The 26,890-nt window shown below is 33.4% G+C and overlaps 1 protein-coding gene across 1 annotated transcript in view; it reads left to right on the top strand.

Moving 5' to 3' along the window:
* LOC108722609 (uncharacterized) overlaps positions 1-16,383 on the top strand; it is a 43,486-nt gene extending 27,103 nt beyond the window's left edge. The window contains 4 exon segments of the mRNA XM_018447797.1: positions 11,942-12,305; positions 13,887-14,251; positions 14,871-15,569; positions 15,572-16,383. Of these exon segments, the coding sequence (XP_018303299.1) occupies positions 11,942-12,305; positions 13,887-14,251; positions 14,871-15,569; positions 15,572-15,795 (1,652 nt within the window). The 3' untranslated portion in view covers positions 15,796-16,383.
* Positions 16,384-26,890: the final 10,507 nt, after the last annotated feature.

Below are 26,890 nucleotides of genomic sequence, written 5' to 3'. Positions count from 1 at the left end.
TATCTAAAAGCAAAACGACACAAGCTTTATGAAGTTGAAACATAAATCTAGTATTTGACGTAGCCGTTTTTCGAAACATTGCTTTTGAACAAAATGGCAGTTAGTCAAAGTCAAATATCGATTTTTCTCCAAAAATTTTATTTGTTTTTTGATTGCGAAAAAATATATTAATATAAAAAAAAATAAAATTATGATAATTTGAATCATAGTAAAATTACAGTAATTTGAATTATTTTTATGGTAATTTTAATCATTTTTATAGTTGTAATAACTATAATTATAGTCATTTTAGGTTGTCAACATGTTACTGTTATTATTATTATAGCAGTAATAACCATAATTATTGTAATATATAATTATAGTTACAAATACCAAACATTTTTCTCTCAATGTCCTACGAAAACATGCACCAAAAGTTTTACACTTACATTGAATTACCTACTAGAGGGCCATAAAACAAATCCTTTGCTGCTCAAAAGTTTGATGAATACAATAGAAACGAGAAAAATCCTTCTTTATACTTTAAAAAATCCTGTTTCAGGTATAATATAAATTTGACTCGTTCGGTGCACTCGACTATAATTTTGTGTTTTCCATTTTTCGATCGATTTATAATTTTACAGAAACATTCCTGAGAAATCAAGCTTTAAAAAATATTTTAAAAATTCGATGTTTTGTAGTACTTTCTTTAAATACCTGTGCCTTCTTAAATCGCCCTTTCGAAGAGCTTTTCTTTCGGCTTCTTTTCGAAGCGACACAAATAAAAATTTAAAGATCAGTTATAAATTCTTTACTAATTTAAAGTTGAATTGTTATTGACGAATGACGAAAAAAAAATTAATCTTTAATTAGTGATTAAAATAAACGTAATGCAAATAATGGTGAAAGTAATATTTTTGCTGCTTGAATTTGTTTAAAAAATAAATAATATTTTATTATTTGTTTCTTAGAAAATCTTGAATCTTTATTTATAACTTTGTTTATAATCTCTTAGAAGAAATCCAATTCAATAAAAATTAGCTGTCCGGTTATTCAGTCTTGAAACTTGAAAGAATCACATAATCGTATAAATATAAATTCATCACTAAAGACTCCTGCTGGAAACCGGCTCCAAGTTCACTAAAAAAATTATGCTAATGAGAGAGTGCGACTTTTGAAAACGCGACTCTTCCATATCAACGAAAGACGACATGCTCTTTCTATCACGTATCTTCCTTCCGTTTTATTTCGTTCACTGAAAAGAAATTTATTAAATCTTACATATTTCTTTGAATAATACTAAATATACTTGCAATAAATAAATATTTACTTGAATAGTTTTAAATAAATATTTACTAAATGTAAACATGTATTGATGTGATACAAAAATCATTAATTTGACTTTTATTTTTAACTTTTTTTATTGAATAAATAAATATTTACTGAATAAAAAATGATAGTTAAATCAAATTAATGATTTTTGCATCGCATAAATATATATTTACATTTCGCAAACATTTACTTAAAATTATTCAAATGAATATTTATTAAAATTTAGTATTATTTCAATTTGTTGTCGCGAAACGAGACTTTCCCAGTTTTGGTCTGCTCCTGAACAATCATCTAAACGCGATCGCATGAAACACGATAGTGATAACACGCAGATAGTATCTGGATAAAATTGCGTTCTGACATTCGTAGCGGTCGTAGCGCAAGGTAAAAAAAGTAGAAGGAATTATGTGGTGCAATGACCGGACACAGGCGTACACGACACGGAGCCGACCGGACTTTCTCTGCATATCTTTGCCGCCGACTGGATCGGCCTTAATCGTCATCGGCCGATCGCCATTATTACGGTCGGCGTTAACGCCTATTCGGCGATTAATTAATTCGTGACTGTCCCTCGAGGTATCCGGTATGCGGGATATCGCCGTCCAAGACATGTGTTGCGTGTGTGAATGGCGTACTTCGCGACCCGTATCGGCGAGTGCATTTAAATTATAATCAGAACCGGCCGATCACATTTTACGGTAAGCGTAAGAAATCGGAAGACGCAAGATGGACGTGCGTGGCTGACTAAAAATTTAATAATACAAACTCGCTACTACTTAAAAAAAATATATGAATTATATGTTACTGACACAAATATGATACACTGAAAAAAAAGATATAGTATTGGTAGCAAAAAAAGAGAATTATCCACAAATGATCAATTATCATTGGATTATTTTGTTGAAATTACAAAATACGAAATTACAAAATATTTTTTTGTGAGATGAACAAAATGTTTTTATTTAACGGTACAAATTTATTTGGTTACTTACGTTTTGTAAATAACAATGTAAAATTTAGTTGCCATTACAAAATGACTATTCTTTTATTAATTTCAACAAAATAATCCACTATGGTGAGAGCGAGAAACGTTTCGCAGAGCTGTCAGAGATGGTGTGTCTTCTTGTAAGAGAAATTCAACGTCTACCTGTATAAAGCTGGGACGATTAGAGACTACTCTCATGGACTTCTCGGCTGTCGCCACACCATGACCAATCATGACAACCATTTTTTCAGAGTGATTAGTAATCTCAATTGATCTAAATCTATATATACCTTTGCTAAGGAAATTCAAAAACGTCAAACAATTTCAGTCTGTAGAAAGTGAAAGATATATATATATATATATACCGGAACAAAACGGTTTATATATACATAAGAATAATATATATATATATATTATTCTTATGTATATATAAACCGTTTTGTTCCGGTAACAAAATGTTCTATTTCTAATTACAAAAGATCTATAAACATCATTCAAAACAGTTTTATATCATTAAATTATTAGTTCATTTAATAAATTTAACAAATTAATATTGTCGTGGTAATCAACGATTTGATTGATCATATATCAACAAATAGTTTTTGTGTCAATAACAAAATTTTGATTATTGATACAAAACATTTCTCTTAATGTAAAGAAAACATTAATTGCTAAGACTGTTTTAATATTTTCAAATTAATGCTCTTTTTACATCTTTATTATTCATTTTTCAATTTTTATTTTAAAACCATATATTTCAAAGTCGGAGATTTTTATTTATCGATAAAATTTCCACCGGTAGATCTTTTTTTACAATAGGAGGTATATGACAAATTTATTTTACGTCAAATAGTGGCGTGAACACGGATTATAAATAGCATCGACTCTTTATCACGACAGGTTTAACCGATGTGTTTGTATTTTTGATCACTGTGTGCTGATACATTATACATATATACGTGAGAGTCTAAAGCAAAATACGGAGTTTCCGATCGAGAATAACTTAACCATACTGACATGACGTACGTGTGTATGTATCATCTGTACTTCCTTTCAATACATATCGTGTATAGGATTAATTTCATTACTTTTAAAAAATTATTTCTCCTGTTATTATAAGGCGGCACCCTTATCGGATTGCATTGATTAACATGGCAACAAGTCGCAACGAGCGAAATCGGTGTAATAACAGGGCACATGCAATTTGTTGTTGTTTATGTTTTATATGATATAAAATATACAGGTTTTTGAGATCTGCGTCTAAAAAAGAAAATATATTATATCGTTTTTAGAACCGCGTGCAAAAACTCGAGTTACATTTGATCAATAATCGAGATTGTTAATTTACTGTTAAATTTTTAAAGGGGTGTAATCAAAATTTACTGTAATGCATTTATTACGATTATTACATTTATCTTGAAACAGTGCTATTTAAATATTTTAAAATTATAGCTTAAATTTAAAATCTAGAAAAGATACATAATAACATCGTAGATTGATCACTAATATATAAAAAATCCATTTTTGTCATTCTAGAGTGTCGTTTTTATACCAAGTGTGCGCATGCAGATTTATACTTATGATTTAAATTACAAGGGTTATCGGCATGACTACATCGAGGTCACAATTAAAGAAATAATAAAATTTATAAAAAAGCTTCGTATATACGTCGCTACCGGTCCTTCATCGAATTCGCACAGCTATTTCCAGTTTTGCTCAAACTTGTTCTCGTCGACCTTCACGTTACCTTCCAGAATAATAAAAGAAACAAAGAATCATTTTTATACTCCGTGCATTTTTAATTTACATATAGAAAAAAGCAATTTGAGAAAATGTGTTGCATGCGACAATTATTTCTCTTTAGCATAAGGTGCTTATTCGTTAAAAAGACCATATCCGAATTTTTCATGAAATATTTTATTACACGCGGAACTGTTAGTGAATATTTTTTTTGAGAATTTTTACAAGTTTTACACCATTTATTATGGACCAGTTAAACAGCTGAAAAATGCTTCATATTTTTATTGGTTTTTATATAAACTTTTTAAAATTTCATATTTAGATTATAATTTATAAAAAATTTAGAAAAGAGAGAGAAACCAAGGTTTATACAATATTTCACATATAATAGAAATATACATATATACATATATACACTGAGAAAAAATATCCTAAATTTAAATAAATATTTATTCGAATATTGCCAACTAAACATTTACTTACAGTAAATATTTACTTAATAAAAAGAAGTGAAATTGTTGAATCAAATTAATGTTTTTTGTACCAAATAAATATATCTTTATATTTAATAAATATTTATTAGTTGCACTATAAATAAATATTTATTTAAATTTAGGACATTTTTTTCTCAGTGTGCATATATATATATTATAAAAGACGCAGAAGAATCTTTATCATTTAATTTTTTCTCTGGTTATTATCTCATTAAAAAATTAATAATCAATGATTTATATAATCTTCACATTATGTCCTCAAAGCACGACAAACGTTACATGATTATGAAACTGTATAAATTTTTTTGATAATGCTAGATGAAAAAAGGAAATATTTATGAAAAGCGACATTACGGTGGGAGTGGCAGATTGATATTCAAAGCATTAATATTTTAATCTCAAATTAAAACGATGCAAAGAATTTAAGACTAAAAGAGATTGATCTCGTTGATCGTTTTTTTTTTAACTTCTGCAAAAACATTATTATGCGAAATTGTTCTCGCGAGTACGAAGCGTGAATATACATTCTTGATTTCTTTTTTGTAACTTTATGATTTGCGCGACATTGAAAATCGCTCTTATAACTCTATTTGCTCTTATAACTCCATCATTTACACTTAAATGCTTTAGATTCAATCATGATGTTGGAAAGTGATGAAAAAGCAAGCTATTTATAATCGGTTCTTATATTTAAGATAATCTTTAATTTTAAAATGTCATAAACCGATCACAGGCCGTATTAACATCTTAAAACATTACTTGAGACGATCTTGAAACGTAAGAATTGACTATGACTACCGGTCTTAAAATATTCCATTGCCGATAAATTACGCAACCGTGCGTGTCTGATAAACTGCAAATTATACCAGGAAAGCGCGAAACTGGTAGTTGTGTTTTTTTCACTGACGATTGTATTAGATACTAGAAACTTTAAGACATGTTTCGCTTTTCATTAATTACCCACTTGTTCACTTCTGTGAAGACAGCAACCCATTTTCAGAATCATGATATAATGTGAATACGGGTGTACGTGAGAAAATTAAGTTTTCTTTTTTTTTTCTTTTTTTTTCGGAAATTGCTACACATTTTCTCAGGAGTTCTGATTAACTCCTTCAAGAATCATGTATCTCTTGTGAATGTGTTAAGTACCATCTCTAAATGCGTAAATAAAATTGCATGAAATAATAATTTGATCTTCCTGAAACTGATAAAAGGAGATATTAACTCACTGTTAGCCATGAAATTCTAGGAGAATAATTTATGTAAAATATATGTTATTAAAGAGAGAATATGTGAATACCAAGAATACACCTCGATAGTATGTAATATAATTGATAATACAGCAATTTTCTTGTTGCCTCTGATATTTCACATGAACTGTCTATGTCTACTATTTTATTATATATATATATATATAAAATAGTAGAGATGTTATTATATGGACAGTTTAATGTGAAATATTAGAACAAAAAAAATTGCTACATATAGTATATAGTAAACGATGCACAAACATTGCTATAATTTTTAATTATATTAAAAACAATAAAACAAAATACATATGTACGTATACATAGTGTGTTATATAAATATGTATATATATATTTTTATTATTTTTAATATAACTAAAAATTATTGCAATGTTTGCAATGATAAATTCAGAAATAGATCAATTCATCTAAATACACGTTTCGATTGCTCTTCAGCTTGAAATTACATTCGAGGACAAGTAATGTCATGAAAAACATTAAAGTCAGGAACTGCTCGTAAAAGATATGCAATAAATGTCAGCGATGTGAGAAAAATATAGTGTGCGGTCACGTATGACGAAGTTATTTATTGAGATTTTCGCCATGTTGTTAAATTATTATACTCTTTTAGTTATTATTTCTTCGTCTATTTTTTTTTTGTATTGTATAATTATGAAGTTAGTTTCTGCGGCTTTTAAAAAATGAGTAATATATCAATAAATAATCTCGGGATTATTTCTGTTTTAATACCAAATCACTATGAACATTAATAATTAATTTTTTTAAGACTTCTCTATCGATTTTTTTAGAGCATTGAGCACTGTTATATAATTATGCGGTTTAGGAGATGAGTAATATATATCAATGAATAATCTCGAGATTATTCTTATATTACTGAATCACTATAAACACTAATAATTAATTTTATGTATCACAGTCGGGCGCGTTATAATTCATATCTCTGGAGAGATATAGTTTCTCTCTTTGATTAATATGCATTGAAGATGATATACATTAGCATACACGACTATCATTCTTCATCATTGTTAATAAATGATGCAGATTATATTTTTTTCCGATAAATATTTTTTTAGTCTTTTTCAAATGAACAAGATATTTAACATTAAAACTACCTAAGCGATTAAAATAACTAGTTTATAATTTTTTTATCAAATTTATAACAATACATTTTTTGAGATGATTATCCATTTTTATATGTAAATGATTAAATTGATCAATTATTTTTTTTGTTTATCCTTGTTTTAAATATTAAACAAGTAGAGATATTACATGTATTTATTTGTAGTAAAAAATAGATATATAGGCAGTTTTAATGTTAAAGACATGATAATTTTAGATAATATTTTATTAGTACTGACACAAATATATCTATATATTTTCTTTTACATTACATTTAGTTGAAGTCACTGAAGAGAAGGAGCTTCTCGATCTCCTTTTTGCTTGTAGGTCAATGTAATAAATATTTTTTGTGTTCTCATTATCATATTTCAAAACAGCTAAGTCAGACACTCGAATCTTATTCATCAAACTTTTATCTCGTCTGAATCTTTCAAAGTATATTGAAACTCACAGCTGTTTACAACTTATATATATTTGCCGTACTAGAAATATTCACTGTCATACTAGAAATATTCACTTTCACTCTTGAGTTTATTTATAATTAAGTGTAAGTAAATTATGATTGATGCACAAACGTGGCCACAGCGAAGTAAATGACACACGGAGACTCTTGCACGAGAATGTTGCAATCGAACCTTCTCAACAATGACTCTCCTTGCTTAATAAAGCATCCCCGTTACTGCACCGTTTACTCTATATTCATGTAACGTTATTCATCGTATGACCGCGTACAATGCACGCGACATTCGCTCTCGTCATGCGATGCAAACGGCGTTTTCTCGGTGGAAAGTTTCGCGGCGTTCCGCGGTGTGTGCACGCGCGTTTTCTCGAAATCCTCGCGCAAAAGAGCGAGTGAGCGATGGCAGCAGCTAACGAAGGGAAAATCCACGAGCAGTCGCGGCATTTACCTCTAATTGAATAATATCGAACATTAAAACGCGCCGAGTGTCACAGTCTGGCGGCAATGACGACCCGGTCGTATTACGGTGCATGGCACCTCTCTCCCCGTTGCTTCCCGTTCCGCATCGTTCCAGCCCGTCTGTTTTTCCGTTCGCAATAATTCAATCGCAATATTCGTACGACTCGATAGATCGTCATGGCTGCGAATATTCCTGTCTCGAAATCAATTTTTGCTCATTTATTTTCTAACTCGGCTTAACCCTCTATTACCTTTTAGAGACTTGGAAAACGTTCGATGAATAGGGACGTCGATTTTTCATGAAAATTTGAGTGGACGTTACTTTTTGTAATTTTATTCTACGTTTAGGAGTGATACGTATATAAATATTTATGATATATTCTCTAAAATCTCTGAAGTCAAATCTAATTCTTAAAAATTAATAATTGAGCCATTCTTTTTCAACATTGGCTCTTTGTCACTCTTTAGAATTACATTCCACTCCAAAGATTTTAGAGAGTACATTTATATGATATATTTAATATATATAAATTATATACACGTAATACATATTTTGTGCGTGGTGAGAGTTGGAATTTAAAATCGAATCTGCTTTTGTAATTGAGTATAATTGAGGAACGAGATTGTTCTGTCGGCTCGCCTCTTTACTCTCAAGCCTTTCGTTTAAAAAATTGTAACGGAAAGGAACTTTGCGGCACGCCAATGGCCGTTTCACCTGCTGCGAGGGATCGCTTTTATCGAATCTCCCCGCGCGCTTTCTCCGGACACGCTCGGAATAAAATGTTGATTCAACGAGTGTATATAAGGCTTCCTATACGCAAATTACGCAGACAGTGAGACCATTGTTGTCCGTGGTTTATTTGCATGTGATTTTCGATGGCCTTTTTTTCACCGAGTCAGCCGGTCACAGTTCGATTGCGGTGCAGATCTCGATCAACGGAGGCTTTCTCTCGACGTTGCAGTTTGCACTCGGAAATAGAGACACGGCATTTTTCCCTTGAGGTATTCGGTATAATCGTGATGATTCTCGTTCACGATTTAATGTTTGCACCTTTTGTGAGAAAATGAGATCTTTTCGATGCGAGATCTTTTCGAAGATTCACGTAGGTATCGCGGACGATTTGCCACGGGCGGATTCAGGTGGGGATATGGAGGCCATGTCCCCTCCTTTGGAGTCTTCTTTTTTAAAAATATTTATAACAAAATGTTATATATATTGTTAATATTTCTAAAATATTCACAATTTTGATATTGCAAAAATATTTTTTACTTAGAAACATTCTATTATATTATTCTTCTTTTGTGTTAATATAATTTTAAATAAAAACGTTTTATGAATTATACGTTTAAATAATTTTTCTTTCAATGTAATAATTTAAATAATATAATATTCTATCTTTTCATATTTAACCTTGAAAAATTTTTTGTTTGCGACGCGTCAGTGGCCTCCCTTGATGTCTGGACCCACTAATTATACGATTTCAAGAATCGCACGATGAGATAGCAATCGGAAACGGATCGCGTCTTCCTCGATATAACGGATCGTCGGATTCTAGGAATATACCTGATTCTAGGTAGACGTCCGATTTGTCACGTCGTCGCTTTGAAGTCAATTAATCAAAATCGATGTGCCTCTTATTAATTATCTACTTCTGATTATAAAGTTCTTCCTCCGTGCACGTGGGATTCAATAAACACACACGTGTTCAGTTCCACGTCATTTCTTTATATAACACTAAGTATCGTAAGAAATGTTGATTCAACTCACTCGTCTATTTAAACATGATCTATGTCTTCAGATCACTGTCTTTAATGATAGCTCATTTGCATTATTTGATAATTGCTGGATTAGAAATATTAAATATTATGATTACAGAGATATCAAGAGAGTATTTATAAGGATGACGTTTCTTAGTGCCTTTGATTTATAGATGTGCTTTCTCTTGCGATCATAGTTATCACTTGCATACATTTCGCAATTGTTTGATCGCACACTAATGATCATGGAGATACTCATGAAGAGCTCATAATACAGCTTTATTAAGATACAAATCTTACATATCTATTACCTAATAATAATATTATAGTTGTACACAAAAAAAAAACTATTCTTAAATCAACCATGATATATTCATGTAAGCAAAAATATTGTAATCTTGCTTTAAAGATTTTAGTCTTGATTTGATTGAATTTGTATAAAATTGAATTGATATAAAATTTTTAATTGAGCCAGTCTTGAATTGAGTGCAAAGTAATACTTGCATAAAATCAAATTTAATTAAATCAAGACTAATATCTTTGAAGCTTAATATATATGAGTATATGGTTAATTTAAGAATAGTCTTTTTTTCTGTTGTAAGTTTGTAAACCATGTTACATTCTTAATTCTTTTATAAACATAATCAATTGCTTTTTTAACGCATTTACATTTTAACATAGTTGATATTTAATAAATATGTTCTTCGCGATTCCATATTGAGTTGGTCTCGATATTCTATCACTTACATAATTCTTCAAGTATTCAAATCTGTAGCGATTATAATTCGACAAACTATAATTTGGTCCTTCATAAATTTTTCTAAGTAGTAAAAATTTTAATTCACATCAGATCTACTACTGTAATTAGATGAGCTGCAAAATACTTAATTTTCATTCATTACAAGAATAGTTTTAATCGTCAAAGATTCAATTTGCTGTGAATTTCTAATAATTCTAATTTTTCAATTTAAAGTGGAATATTTACAATATGTGACCACCAAATTCCTAATGTTAAAGTTAATTAATTTCTCCCAATTTCTTGAATGTTACTTTAGCATTCTATGCAGCTTCTCGTTTTCCGTGTCTCATCGGCAATATTGTTATCAAACCTGCATATAAATGCAATGACGTTACAAAATTGTATAATGCGCTATTTGCATAACCGATCTAAGATCTTGCTTAACATACATCAAGTTTTTTACTGCCCAAAGAAGTTGGCACTTCATCAGTGATTATTTTATAACTACCGATCTCGATTGATATAGCAAACCGCGATATTGTATACATAATCATTTACAGAATTAATCCATTTGTATGGTCCGTGAGCTCAATTTGTAATTATAAAGAACTTTAGAGCTCTGAGTGACGACCGCAAAAATCGCCACGATGGAATCAGCTGCCACGAGCGTGAAGAAACATCAGTTTGTTTCACCACAACATCCAGCTACTCGTACCGGAATTTAATTTATTACTGCCTCATGCATTTGAATGCAAACATGTTGCTTAAATTTGCATCAAATACCTACTCTTTTTTGCAATAAACCACTTCCAGGTATGAGCGAAGCGCACCCAGAGAAATATTTCTTTGAATCGAAGAAACCTTTCTCTGCATTTTTAAGAATTGCGTTTTTTTTGCAAATAGCGGGCAGCGGAGAGACTATGACGTGCACCTATACCTGTCTCAAGTTGCCATCTTTCTCTCTCTCTCTCTCTCTCTCTCTTCCTTTTCCTCGCTCAACCTGCACCATTCTACCTCCTTCTCCCTCTCTCTTTGTCGCTTCTCTATTTTGCCAACCGGATCGGCTCGCTTTCGAGCTCTAAGTAACTGTACTTGCGTTTCCTGTATCTCTAAATTGGTAACGCGGTTCAAAGCGGCGCGTAGCGGCGAATCGAACTGTATCGAAAGTCAGGATATGCCCCGTAGTACATAGAACGGAGCTATCTCTCCCCGCTATATACATGCCGATGTCTGTTATGTGCTCGAACGTAGCTGGGATGTCGTAATAGATATAATACGTAGGTATTGCGTGCATGTAAGATCTGTCCTAAAGTGACATACTTCGCTGAATCGCGCGGCATACCTTTCGTCTTCTCGTGTGAGAAGCGACATTTCTAAACATCTGATTATGCGTCGATGTCCATAATGAAGCGTAGAAAGTCACCGCGCGGAGACATCGGCATGGTATAACATTACTTTTGAACGGTTCTCTGAAGCTCCTTCTGAAATTACAGACTGTTCCACAAAGGATCGGCAACAATGTAAAACTTCAAGGAGCGTATTCCGACAATAGTTCCAGCTTTAATAATTCTGAAAGTAATTCAAACTGATTTTTCACGGTTTCGACAGGTGAAGGCTGCGTCGAGAAGCCCGTGTCGACCCTGTGGCGGAACTACGTAAGCAGCAATAGACCCGACGTTTCCATGAGGTTGACGGTGACCAACGGTGGTCTGACCGCGACCACTAAAGACCACGGCCTCACCGAGTATTGGGCTCACCGTGTGACTTATTGCACAGCGCCAGCCACTCATCCACGCCTCTTTGTTTGGGTATACCGACATGAAGGCCGTAGACTGAGGCCCGAATTAAGGTGTCACGCAGCCCTGTGCAGCAAGGAGTCTACCGCAAGAAGACTCGCCTCGATCTTGAATGCCAGGCTGCAACAGGCGCTCATGGAATTCCGCCGGGACAAGGTCTCCAGGCAAAACGCCAGGTGAGAGCAGCGGTATCATGCCATAAAAGTAAACTGAGACCTAAGCGAGTTATGGAAAGCGGTGTTATTTCAATAGCGCTCTTATTGATTTGCTATAAAGAGTTAATACTGGAGAAATTTAGAAACAAATTAAGAATGCAAATCTTAAAATTTCTTATTTCCCGGTAACGACAAATAAACGCAAACGGAAGTCACGAAATTTACGGGATCGTAATATTAGCGGAAATTATTAACGGGCATTATCTAACATTGGTAAACAGTTAATGGGGGGGATTTAGGAAGTATTACGGTGGGATTAGTGAGATATCTTGTTGAGTATTAGAATTGCATTAGAAGAGAATTAATAGGACACACATAATACATTTGCATTACGGTGTTTATCCAATATGCTAGAAAATATTTGAATCTCTTTTTGTCTTATCGATTTTAATTGCTTAATTATCTAAATGCATATTTTTATGATATGATTTGCTTAGTTCTTAGTAGCTCGTTAAAGTTGAACCGGCTACGATTAATCGTTCGCGGCACAATTTCTCAATCGTAGAATTCTACGAGTTTCCGTTAGGCTCATTTCAATGTCGGGCAGCAACCGACATTGCATTCGCGCATTCCAATCGCGCATTCTTCGCATTTTTATCGTCCTTCATGGGTTATATCGTCGTTACATGGCGCAGGTGTTTGCCTCTTCCCGTTTTAATCAGGGAAAAAGAGAAATTTCTCTCATCTTCGTTCTTTGAGAGGCACGCGAAGTTACGCATGCTCGTGCTTGCAATGGAAGTCACGATTCTGGTCACAATTGTAGATGGTTATGTGCGCGATCGAGTCACGATCCAGGACGGGAAACGATCGCCACTCGACATGTACATTCGGGTCAGTGTTTCCAAGTCGCAGGTCAAACGTTACAGGATTCTACTTTCCATTTGGTGACACAAGTCGACACAAGTATCGTTTTATCCTTATTACTTATGTCTGAATGTTAAGAAAGATAGAATGCTGCTTGTGTCACCAAATAGAAAGCACCTGTATTCGAGCACTCTAGTCAGAATCGTGCTAATACGTCTAATTCGCTACTTTCTTTATCGCATTATTCAGAAATTCATCTTTTTGTCAGGAAACGCAAATAGAGAAAGTTAATGAGTTGGACAATTTTTATTATTTAATCAGTTAGAATTTTAATTTATTTTTAATTAATAAATATTTGTAATTATTTTGTAAATTGAAATTTTACGATTTTTTAAATATATTCTTCAAATTAGCAAGAAGTAAGCAAATTGTAAAATTTTACAGGGAAAATTATATTAAAAATCTTTTTCTTATTATAATGTATTTCCGTTAATATAGATTAATTTTAATCTTGATTTAATTTACTTTTTACTTTTTTCTAATTCTTAAAAGTCAAAAAGATAAAAAGTAAATTAAACGGGTATTAAAGTTAATCTATAATGGTAGAAATGGACATAAATGTATTAAGTCGTTGGAAAGAGAGGATCAATTTTTATTACGAAATTTGTAAAAATATGATATCATTTGTAGATTGGTATAATTTGAATTAATTTACATAGTTTACATAAATCGTTACAGATTGTCTCTAGCAAACGCATTATACGACAATCCGTCGTTGCCGCGTAGGAAACTTCTTCTGAGCACCGGTGGCCAGAACTATCGGCCACCCTTGGAGAGGTCAAAGAGCGCGCCTAAGTTATCAGCGATCGAAGAGGACACGGTAGCTGAAGAGATAGAGCAGGAGAGGCTGCTGGAGGAATTGCGTTCCTTGGAGAACGTAGCACGTAGCTGGGAAGACCAGGACAGCTGGAGGATAGCCAGATTACTGGAAGCTCTTAATCGCGAATCCGATGAAAACGGTAGCATCTCCAGTGGATGTGAAACTGCCAGCACGGCGACCAGCGAGGAAAGAGCCACTGGCCCGGAGGAACATCTTGCTCAGAGTTAGTATAATTGTTCGCTTATCACAATTGCCTGTCACGATTGAAATAATTTGAAACTTGAAGCAAAGTCTCGATAAACTTTTTTAAATACGTCCTTTTGAATGTATAACTATTACTGTTTTTTAGTGCCGTAAACGATAATATCTGTAAATTTTTTCTAAATTTTTTCGTTATGCAAAGATAGTTACATAAAGTGATAAGATTGTAACATAAAGCCTATCTTTGTATCATCTTATATAATTGAAATGGATAAACTGCATGTGTAATTTATTCTAATTTTAGCGCGAGTTTTTTTAAATTCCGTTTGTCGTTATAAACAGCGAGTTGCGTTTTCTTAACGTCATCAATAGATTTAATAAATGTATATGTATAACTGATTTTTTATCGTGCCTATTTTTAATAATGTTTTAATTAATATTATCTTTTGAGATATTTAATTTTTTTATTCGAAATATATCTCTATCTTCGTAAAGTTTTTTAGAGGAGTATATACGATATTTGCATAAACTATATTGAAAGGGCAGTTGCTTGACAAGTCATACCAGTTAGTGTACACGGATTTATAACGTTATAATGTCACTTCTTGATAAGTTGTTTACCTTTAAAATACATTTTCTAGATCCAAATGATCAGCGAGGGTCGATCAAAAGGGTTATCTTCTCGGAAGACGGAGTCGGCAGGAGATCAGGACCACGAAGGAATTCAGAAGGTTCGCCACATTTTATGACGTGTGCCGGTAGTCCCCGTTTCAATCCTATGGATCCTATGAAGAGGTTTCCCTTGAGCGAAGAAGAAGAATCGATGGAGGAAGAAGAAGAAGAAATAGAAGACACTGCTTCGAACATGTTCGATTTCGAGGATGTCGAGGATCTCGACGACGTGGTGGATTATCGGCCGAGGGGAGAGGTGATGAACAGGATTGAGGATCCGCAAAAAAGGGAAAGGCGAGCGAACGAGAAATATCCTGGTAGAATAGGTCACGATTTTTTGCAAAATGAGGAAACTTCGTTCCTAACTCTGGATTCTCTCGACGAGGAGGCCGACAGCGATGAAAGCGGTTACGTGGAAGCACCACCAAAGTCTTTACTAGGTCAAGATGACAAGAAAGAAGAGGAAGAGAGCGAGCATCTGCGATTAGAGTCATTTACGAATAAAAGAGAGGACAAATTGGAGTCGACATGTAGAACCGACGAAAGTGAGAATCAGAGGACGAAACACGAGGATTCTAAGTTAGATAAGCAAGAGGGAAGAAAAACGGAGAAGAAAGATCCCTTAATGGTGGTCAACGATAATCAAAGAGTCAAGGAAAGAGAAAGGGATTAGATTTTAAGTCTCCTATCTCAGATACTATCAGAAAGTTAGCTAGTGCGTCACTAAGAAATTCCAAATCTTTCGAAATGACAAGCAACAATTGCTTGAAAGTACTAAATAATTTCAAAACCTCCAAGTCATTTGATAGCGTGAAGAATGATGAAATTACCGTGGATTCGCCAAGTCTTCACCAAAGGAAACAATTGTTGGCACAACGCGGTGTCATGGTTTAAAACGTCCCTTTTAAATTGAATATTTTTCCGATTTTTTATTACAAATTGAACGGAAATTAATCATTGAATAAATATTTATCTATCATTAAGTCATCACGAATCATCAAAAACATAATTATGTTTCATAAAAACACCAAGTCTACAAACAAGAACGCAAAATTAATATTCGAGCTAAAATGTGCCTAATAGATTTATTAAATTGTATCAATTGTTTCGTTTTTTGGCAAACAAAAATAGGACTATTGCAAATATGTATTTATGATGAAATCGTTTTCCTTTTTCGTAATGTTCATAATAGAAAATAGACGGATTCGATAACAAATGCATTTAAGTTTTATGTCAAAGGCACATTAAAAATATCTGTTTGAATAATATCGAAGCAACAATTAAGATATTGTTCAAATGACTGCTAGACTTTGAAAAATCCCACTTGAATCTTTAAATGCATATCAAAATACTATCATCGAGTTGAACAAATACACTCAGTGTCGAAATTTGATTTAAGCACAATATTCTAAGAGACGTAGTTGATTTCTTGTGCCTCTCTAGTTGGCTAGTTTCTTATGCCTGAGAATCGCGACCTCGCAGAAAAATATATTAAAACAGACAATATATTAATACCAGTTAAGAAGCCGCTCAGCTAAATTAAATTTGATACACAAAATGAACTTAATGTGATCACAATAATAATTTCCACTAATTAATTTCCAGATAAACTATAAGTAGAACGCACTATTGTTTCGCACAAAGCTGTCTAGTTCTTCACGTTACAACTATAGGGGTTGACAAGAAAAATATACTCACATATTATATATACATAATATGTATTATATATACATATATGTACAAGGCAGATGCAAAAATCTTGAAGCTATCTTTGATATTCGTATCTACTACGTATCGCATAGATGTAGTCGGAAATTAAAAATACCCTATTTGAAAGCCTATGGAATAGGCTTTATCAAACAATACTTGCAATCGGTAGAATTGGAATAAAATCAACTCGTAGAAATATAATCTTAACTAAAAATAAAGTGGCTAATTTAGCAATATGATTTTTCATGTTATTGATATTAGACTTCCGTATGTTCAGATATTAGACTTACATATTCAATATTTGAATATGGAAATCGTCTATTTTGAAGATTAAAGGGACATTTATTGGATCATAAAGTATCGACACTGCACCGTATCTTGTTGATTAATGTTAATATTGTTCGATAAACAAATTACTAGTAACAAAGTTAAGTTTGGATTTTTGTGAAATAGGAGATATCGTAAATCGGAAGCGGTTTAATTAAGTAAGTGATTAAGTGATCACACTTGTAAATATAATTTTTTGCGAAGTGGAAATCGACGATACATTGTTACTCGTAATATTGTTATTACGAGTAAGAACGCAAATGAATAGACATTGTAGAATATGATTGTGGTTTTTATTGCGTTCTTTTATCCAACACTATACAATATTCCAACACTATACAATATTCCAACATTTCCAAATTATCCTAAGATCGAAGATTCTAATATGCGAATCCATCGCTATTCAGTACATTCAATAATATGTTTGTCCAATTATTAGTCCAGATTCATCGCTTTAATGCAACAAGTTTATCTAAATGTAAACGCGACGTATCCATCATTCATCCATGCTCTATTATCAAGACCCGCGATAATTTGTTAAATCAGAAATAAATGTTTTCTTTCCTTTTTTTCCGATTGATTATCATGAGAAAAAACAATTTAGCGTAGCTAAATGTACTTCGCGCGACAATAATATGTACATATGTTATTTTCGGCCTATATGTTATAACAGAAATCAAACATTCCTTCGCAAGCCGATAATAGTATACGTTATCGGTAACGACGCTTCAGTAATAGTACACATTATCGGTACAATATAGCTCACGTCATCGATTAGGCAACAAAATAAATATTCCAAATCGATCATACCCATCGAGGATTTCGCCGCCGATGCGAAACCCGAGATGCATTTTTGTGCCAAATTGCGGCCGAAGTCTGTATCGCGACGATCGTTGTGTATGAAAGAGAGAGGTGGTACCAATAAAATAAAGGAAAGCTCGAAAGATCGGAGTTTTCTGTATCTTCCCGCTTCCTGATCCATGAACCTCGGAATTGTCTCTCGTGTATAAAATTGCATTTGAGACAGTTCGTGATCAGGACGAGTCAACCAATAATTACGGATAGCTTGCGCCGATGACAGAAAACGTAAATCGTGATTTTTTAAGGTCATCTTATAAGCAATATTAAAGTCAGACAATTTGAAACGTTCGGTCGATGATCCTGATCGATTTTTCATCATTTATGTTATTTTTCAGAATAAAAAATGTTTTAATATGTATATTTATAAAATATATATATATATATTTGTAAAAAATATACATTTTATATCTATTTTTAAACATATATGTATATATAAACACATTTTTATTTCTATAAAAAATAAATATACATGTAATATATATGAATATAAAAATATCAATTATTTAATGTTTCATGTACACTTCGTGTACATTTATTTTTTGTATTTATTTAGGCTGAAGCTTTGTAATTAGAGAAAAATTTTCATTTCTCTTTCATGCATTAAGTTACAGAATTAAAAATGTAAAATTTTTCTCATGTATATATTAGAGAATGATTTACTTATATAGATGAATTTTAGAATATTCCATACGATATTAAATAAGCAAGATGTTTAGTGTAAATAGAAAAATTGAATAATGATAATGTGACCTGATTAAATTTTCGCCATAAAAAAGTAGCTTTAGATTTCCTGCGGAATTCACGATTGAGATGAAATAATAAGCGATGTTCGTATATGTGTATGAAAGATAATGATGATAGAACTTTTTCCATGTGTTACTTAGTTCTTCTCTTCATATACATAAATTTTCTGGTATGATTCGATTGCAAGAGATGGCGGCAGTTATATTTACACAGTTATTTCTACACGAGAAAATAATTAAAAAATGATCAGAAAAATCCGAGGACTAAATTAGATCATTGATGTTTTCAGATTCATAAAATGTATAAATCAATTAAGATAAGCTATACACATGTATTATTTATTTATTATTTAATTAATTACTTAGTTAATTACATGTTTTTTATAACCAATAATTTATTATAGAATTTCGTAGTAAAACCAATATACACGATGTCATAGAATTTGATTATTTACATTAATAAAATTGAAGAAAATAACATATTTAATAAGAAAGACATCAGAGAACAGAAATAAATTAGAACAAAAAATTAGAACTTGTTATTATATTAATAATTTTAATTCGACTCGCACGGTTATAAATATTATTTTATGCTCACATATCTTTATAAAAAATAATAATTAAATCTCCTTATTTATCGTTAAAAAAAATTGCCAGCTATCTTTGCAGCTTTTTCGTCATTATTTATTATTTAACGCAACCCATTTAGTCAAATCATAAAATCTTTCAACTTTCCTTTCGCTCTCTTTTAAGATTCTTTCAACACAAATTAGGCGCGCCTTTTAATTAAACCCGGATACAGAAGCTGTATTTAAAAAAAAAGAGGAAAAAAAAAGGATAAATTCGTGCACGGTTTCTTGAGCCGCGGCCGCGTATTCTTCATGGCGGCGAAAATTTACGCGAAAACATGACCGTCCGCGTTCTCCCGGCGGCATCTGTCTGCGAAGCGGTCCTTGTCCAGAGTCAAGATCAAGATCAAGGTACTACCAAGGTGGCCGGACCCACAGCCAGGAGTACGATAACGCCTCGCGCGCGCGCTGGTACGCGCTGCCACGATATTCTCTCGCTAACACTAGTATGCATCGGTGTGACCTACTAAGCGCGACATATGTATGTACGTACGCATCGCACGCCATGGTGAGTGTAAGATGAGGAAGGCAAAAGTGCGAGAGGGAGGAGGGAAGGAATCCCCGCAACTTCTTCATGTTGAGCCTCCAGCCTCCACCAGTGGGATGAGTGGGATCGTCTCGTCAAGCTGGACCATAAAAACATGCCTTCGCGAAGATTATTCGCGCATCCAATACCCTGGTAGCATTACGCGACGAACGATGCAAATCAGATCGTAATGAAGCACTAATGATGATAAAAACAGAGGGGAAATGGAAGAAGTGCAAAAACTCGCGTTTTCCAATCCTTTTTCATTCTTTTATTTTTATCATCTTTTTTATAGGGAAGAAGGGCGCAATTTATTCTTGTTTAATTCGCTTTGCATCGCTTTTGAAAAGATATGTAGCAAGTCTAATTTAAACTTGAAATAAAAAAGTAATCCAGATGATTTGTATAAATATGTGCCCATAAGAAAAAAGTTTCTTCGCTTCTACGTTAAATCTTGTAAAGTGGAGAAATTTTTGCAAGCGATACATCGAAGTCAAAATTTAACTCGGTCAAATTTTCATCAATTATACCATTTCGATTGTCCATTTTGTTACTCCAAAGTATGTTATTTTATTTTAAGATTATATGGAATCCACGTCTATATAATCTTAATATATATTGTATATGATATTTTTCTTATATCTTTCCGAAAAACTAATTAACGATCAATGCTCTTTTTAGGATGAAAAATTTATAATTACTTTGAAAAAAACGTACATTATTTTGTTGATGTGTGACTACCAAAAACTTACTTTTAACTCCTTACTTTTTCATTAAAAAATTGTATTATTTTAACCAAATTTTACTTAGAACAACAAATTTCGTTAGAACAATACGCAATTTTTAAATAAAAAAGTAAGAAGGTTTTTATTAGTCACATATCAACAAAATAATATATGTACCAAAATATTTTTCTTAATGTAATATAATTCTTTGATAGCAAATAATATTTTTTTTCTAATATCCGATTTCCAACATATAACAAATTTTCTCATAGAGATAATTATATCTCAAAAATATTCATTAAATTCGGAGTAGAAGATGAGTGTCAGGTGACACGTACTTTTTTTTTTCTCATCGTAACTTATCCTCGCTTAAATTTCATGTTCCAAAAATCGAGCGCGATCTTTTAAAGATACAGAAAAGAGAGAGTCAGCCGTTCATAATTCTGCTACGAATTTCGTGGGGAAACAGAAACGAAATACAATTGCGACTTAATTGAAATCCCGTATATTTTAATTACGGTCTTAATGGGTCAAGAAGAACGACCGGGTCAGAGAGCTCTCGATTTAATCGCCTCGGCTTTAAAAGTGACACACCAGCTGAACGAGGCATCGCACGAGGCATATCCCCGAGTCCCTTATCTCCCGCGCCAAGTATACAAGCCGCGATCCTACCAGGTGGTACGAATTCGGGGCCATCTCGCACGGGGGTCCGCATGGGTGCCGCGTTATCTGGGTAGGGGGGTACACGTGAGCCTTCTCCATAGAGCGCGGAGCGCACCTCGCACGCGGCTCCTCGTACGTGTGTGAATACGGAGTCGTGAGTAGTGTTAACGGCCTTGCTTTATGTGGGTCATGAAACAAGGTCCCACCAGCACGGGGGGAGCCCGGGAGAGCCACGGCGTGCGCTTAACTTATGCTAGCAAAGACGAGCCGATATACACACGCGTGACACACACACACGCACACGCGCGTGTATACGCACGCGGCATAAACGAGTCGCGGCAACTTGCGCTAGCACACCAACGTCGAGCGAAGGCTTTCTACCGAGAGCTGCCGGTGTACCTTTCCTCCGCGCGGATCGAAGCCCGAAACGACGATCGATCGTAGATCTGCGTAGATCCGATCCGGAGAGAAAAGGAGATAGAAGGAGATTTACGGGCGGGCTTCCTCTTCCCCTCGACAGACGCGGAAATTCTCTCCGCGAAATTCCGCCGTAACGTAACGCTACGCTCGCCGTTCGGCAAACAGGGTCTCGGACGTTATATAATGCGATTCTACATTCCGTTTATTTTTATTTCCTATTTTCGCACGATAACGCCGGGCATCGCTCGTTCTGTTATTCGGTTATTAATTTCCTTCGGAAACTACGCGCGCGAGTAAGATGAAGAGAGAAATGATGTGTCTGGAAAGAGAGCTTTTGGAAATTTCTTTTTTGCACTTTCCTTCAAGTTTCATCTAAATTTTGTGTTAATGTAATTTACGACATACGCGCTTGTATTTCTTTGCGAAAATTGCGAACGGGGTAAATCAGTTTTTCGTCTTTAGATTTATGAGGGATTTAATTTAACATGAGAACGTGATATTAGTGACATTAAATTAATACTTGTGTTTGCAAAAAAATATTTTGAGTACCAACGTATTATAATTAATACGCACATATAGGAACGAAGAGAATTTGACGAGAGATAATTTTGCTGAAGTATCCAAAAATTGGCTAGATTCAGATTCAAAAATAATTTTGTTGGACCATACAAACAATTATATAGGACCTTCAAATATGACCAGCAATAAGTTTTGACGGTCTAACAACCAACCTTAATGTCCTACATCCTACATAATTATTTTGATGATTTAATAAAATCATTTTTAGATCTGTATCTAACTACTCTCTAAATCTGAATCAGTGGATAATCATTGATATCAGTGCCAAGTATGCCACTGGTAATCAGTGAATGAAATATGAGATCTCTAACCTAGCTGATCTTTATTATGTGATCTAATCAATCTTGTTTTAGTGCATAAATTCAATAAATATGAACAGAGAGAAAAATGTTTGGTATTTGTAACTATAATTATATATTACTATAATTATGATTATTACTGCTATAATAATAATAACAGTAACTATATATATATAGTTCCAGTAACAAATGTATATAATTGGCAACCTAAAATGACTATAATTATAGTTGTTATAACCATAAAATAGTTGAAATTACCATAAAAATGATTCAAGTGACTATAACTTTATAGTTATATTTTGGGACAACCATATTTATCAAAATATAACTATAAAATTATAATCACTTGAATCATTTTTATGGTAATTTCAACTATATTATGGTTATAACAACTATAATTATAGTCATTTTAGGTTGCCAATTATATACATTTGTTGCTGGAACTATATATATAGTTACTGTTATTATTATTATTATAGCAGTAATAATCATAATTATAGTAATATATAATTATAGTTACAAATACCAAACATTTTTCTCTCTGTGTGGAATTGGAAGATTGATTAACATGCAAATATCAGTATTTTAGTTATATAATGCTCGAACATTCTTCCTTTTTTAATTGAACTTCACTGATTATCAGTGCCAAGTATGCTACTGGATAATTCGTGACTATCCACTGATTCAGATTTAGAGAGTAAATTTTTAAAGATACTTAAAGCAAAATCACTTTATGTATAATTTGTGGCTTTTAAGAGATCAATATCGTCAACCGGATGTGAATTGTGTTGCATATGCAGTTTGTATACTGCAAAATGCTTGAATTTGGGAACGAGGGATTGTCACAACGATCATTATTAATGATGAGTTTCTTCGCACTCGTCTTCGGGGCCTCGATGGGGCCGGAGGAGACTCGAACGCGGCTAATGGGCCGAGCTCGCGATTCGCGACTCGCTTAACGATCAAGTTCGATTTCTCTTGGCATCACGGCGACCGCCACGGTCACGCACGAGTGAAATCTTATAGGATTCTGTCAAAAATTATTTCCGTCTCGAAGACGAAAATCATGCGCGACGTGTGGGCACGTTGAATCAATTATCATAGCTAAGCGGAAGCGAAACAAGAACGTCACCGAAACAGCTTTCTATTAATTGCCGACGACGCGATACTCATCTGTCACAACCGTTCTGAGATATTTTATTCGTTTTTTGATACCCGAGAGATAGAATCAGTGACAAATAATCCAGCGAGAGTCATTAGAGAAAAGGAAAGACGGTTCGAACGGTGGATACTTATTAGGCGTTTACATATCAAAGGCGTAATTCTCTAATCACATTTCCCAGTAATAGGTAATGACGAATCGTTGTTTTTATCATTACGCAGGAAACCGCGCGCTATCACGAGTAGCGCCATAAATCATTTCGAATCGTAATAACTCTCATAAATCATGAAATCGTCATACTGTGCGAAGGCAATCGTCGTACTGTGCGCGGCAGCATCGTCCTCAGCTCTGTCGCACGAAAGCATGTTGATCGTTTATTTTTTGTGCGTTAAAAAAGTGAACGGATTAACGTAATTCTTGATCGAAATTTTTAAGAACCCACTAATGCTCGTTTCTACCAATATAGTTTAATTTTAATTTCGATTTAATTATTTTTTTATTCATACCTCATCTTTTTATTAAGATACTCTCTAAATCTGAATCAGTGGATATTCACTGATCAGTGCCAAGTATGCCACTAATCAGTGAATGAAATGTGGGATCCTTAACTTAGCTGATCTTTATTATATGATCTAACCAACCTTGTTTTAGTGCATAAATTCGATAAATATGGAATTGGAAGATTGAAATGCGAACATAACATGCAAATGTCAGTATTTTAGTTATATAATGCTCGAACAGTCTTCCTTTTTTAATTAAACTTTACTGATTAACTGTGTCAAGTGTGCCATTGGGTAATTAGTGACTATCCACTGATTCAGAGATTTAGAGAGTATAAAAGACACATTTAGAGCTCTGTTATTAAAATATTAAAATTTTTACTCTGTTTTATAACAGTACGACGACACTCGGTTCTTTATCTTTTTCTAATTCTAATAATTAGAAAATTAAAAATAAATTAATCCAAGATTAAATTTGATTTACATTGATAAAAACGGGCATAAGCGTCTTCTTTTCTTACGTCTTCGATTCTTGCAGTTTAACGTTGCCCTTGGATTCATAAAAAATTGGAGAAGTAACAAATAAATGGAAATTTGCATTTAATTAATTGTCAATGAAAAGTTTGCAATGTCACATCGATACCAATTCTCGAATCGTAAATTTGATACCATTGCACATCAATACTAATTGACACCAAGACGACACACTTCGTTCATTGATGCACTTACCGACTCATAAGAAACATTGGAAGCGAGCGCACAATGGTAATTAGGAATTCCTATTTAAATAGAGCATCAGATAAAAGCAAGAACAGCTAGCTAGATATAGCAGTTCCACGTGCGACGAATTCTTAACTGTACTTCTCTTTTTCATTTGTACAGCTCTTCTCTTTTCTCTCTTACTCTTTTCCTTTTGCCGTTGTCAAGATCGTTCGCGATTTTGCAGAAAAAAAAAACCTTGGTATCATCAATCGAAGCGTGCCATTTATTTCGGGATGATTTAATACCGTCGACCATAAAAATTATCAACCAACGACGTCCGACGTAACGTATTAAATTACTGCACGATTAATAATTCACATTATTATTAGTCGACAGAGTTAATAGATGTTTTTCTTAACCATTTCTTACGGCGTATATAGTACGTTTTTTCTATCTTTATGTCCATTCTAACACGTGCGCGTGATCGTACTGTTGTAAAACAGAGTAAAAAGCCATTAATAACGAAACTCTAAGTATATTTTTTAATATTTCTTAAAAAATAAGGTATTAATAAAACCGAAAAAATTTTTTTCATACTGAGAAAAAAATTCTGAATGAATATTTATTTGAATAACGCCAACTAAACATTTACTTACAGTAAATGAATATTTACCGAACAAAAAGAAATGATATAGTTAAATCAAATTAATGATTCTTATATTAAATAAATATATCTTTAGTATTTAGTTAGCACTGTTCAAACAAATAATTTATTAAAATTTAATACCTTTTTTTTCAATGCATGAAGCTCTAATAATACTTACCAGCTCAACCTGCGTTTCATATTATGCAAAAATCATTATTTCCTTTGACCAACACCGGATTCATTTTCTTAGTCTGTAACAAATTAGCGTATTAGCGAATTGTGTCAATCGAGTCTTAGATGACCGGAGGACGTGTCTATTTGCTCCTGGATGATGTTACGTCGCGTATCTTTTGACACAATCTCGCGAGAAGTTGCGCACCTCGTGAGGACCAAAGTGCGAGCGATACGCCAACGTCGACGATGGGAACTTTACCACGGGAATGGAGAATCGTGAAACCCACTACCCGGACCGAGAGACGTGTGTGCATCGCTGCTCACCTGCCAACCACGTACCCACCAACGGCGTCCATTGAGAAGAGATGTAACTGTGTGAACTGTACCACTCACATGATCCGAATCGCCTTTAATTATTCGTCCATTTGCGAAATTCTCTCTTCGTACCTCGTTCCAGCTCCTCCCCTCCTTCCTCGTCCGCGTGCTGACGTAGTGTGCGTGCACATTCGATGGTAATGAGAGATGAGCGAAAGGGGAAGAGACACGAAGGAGACCTCGCAGTCTCCCAAATCGAAAACACGCTTTTAACAAGACGCGGTTTGCGTGATACACGTTCCTTGCACGGTCTCAATCTTTTATTCATCTTCTACAAACATATTGCATTTTCATTATCAAACTGCTTGATTTACTGAAATACTTATTAAGCGTCCAACGGAAACTGGGCTTCACTTGTGATTTTTTTCCTTGATTTTGAATGATCTTTTTTTCTTTGATAGAAGAAGAAGGAATAAGATGTGTAAACGTGTTTATTATTCATACTCCATACATAATACGTTATTATATGACGTGGATTATATTACAAATTTATCTTTGGCGTTTATCACTAGAAACTCATCCTAGAGATGGAAAATTGACGAGATAATCGTGGGTTAAAAGTGTTCCGGTTCCGCTCGGATAGCTAAGAAATGCATGCAAATCTTTTTACGTGTATCTGGAATTAGTTCACGACGCGATGGCAGCAGACAGAAGAAGCTGACATAAATTTACATCCGAAAGAATCGGCATGGTGTAACATTGTAGTGCAGTTTAACCCATAAGAAATTGTCGGATGATTAGAGCTGCAGTTCGAACAAATTAAACAATACATAATACCTACATAAATAAATACAATCATGACGTTTTATATATATTACAAAATATCAAAAGTATTATATTATAAAATGTAATTATATAATAATTTATATTATAATAATTATATTATAAAATGTAATTATATACTACTATAATTATATAACATGTCGCATTTGCATTTAATGTATATGT

Source organism: Mycetomoellerius zeteki, unplaced genomic scaffold, assembly GCF_001594055.1.
Source record: "Mycetomoellerius zeteki isolate Tzet28-1 unplaced genomic scaffold, Tzet1.0 scaffold211, whole genome shotgun sequence".
In the NCBI taxonomy this organism is placed as follows: domain Eukaryota; kingdom Metazoa; phylum Arthropoda; class Insecta; order Hymenoptera; family Formicidae; genus Mycetomoellerius; species Mycetomoellerius zeteki.
Note: the sequence above shows the minus strand (reverse complement) of the source record. Positions and strands in the feature narration are given on the sequence as shown.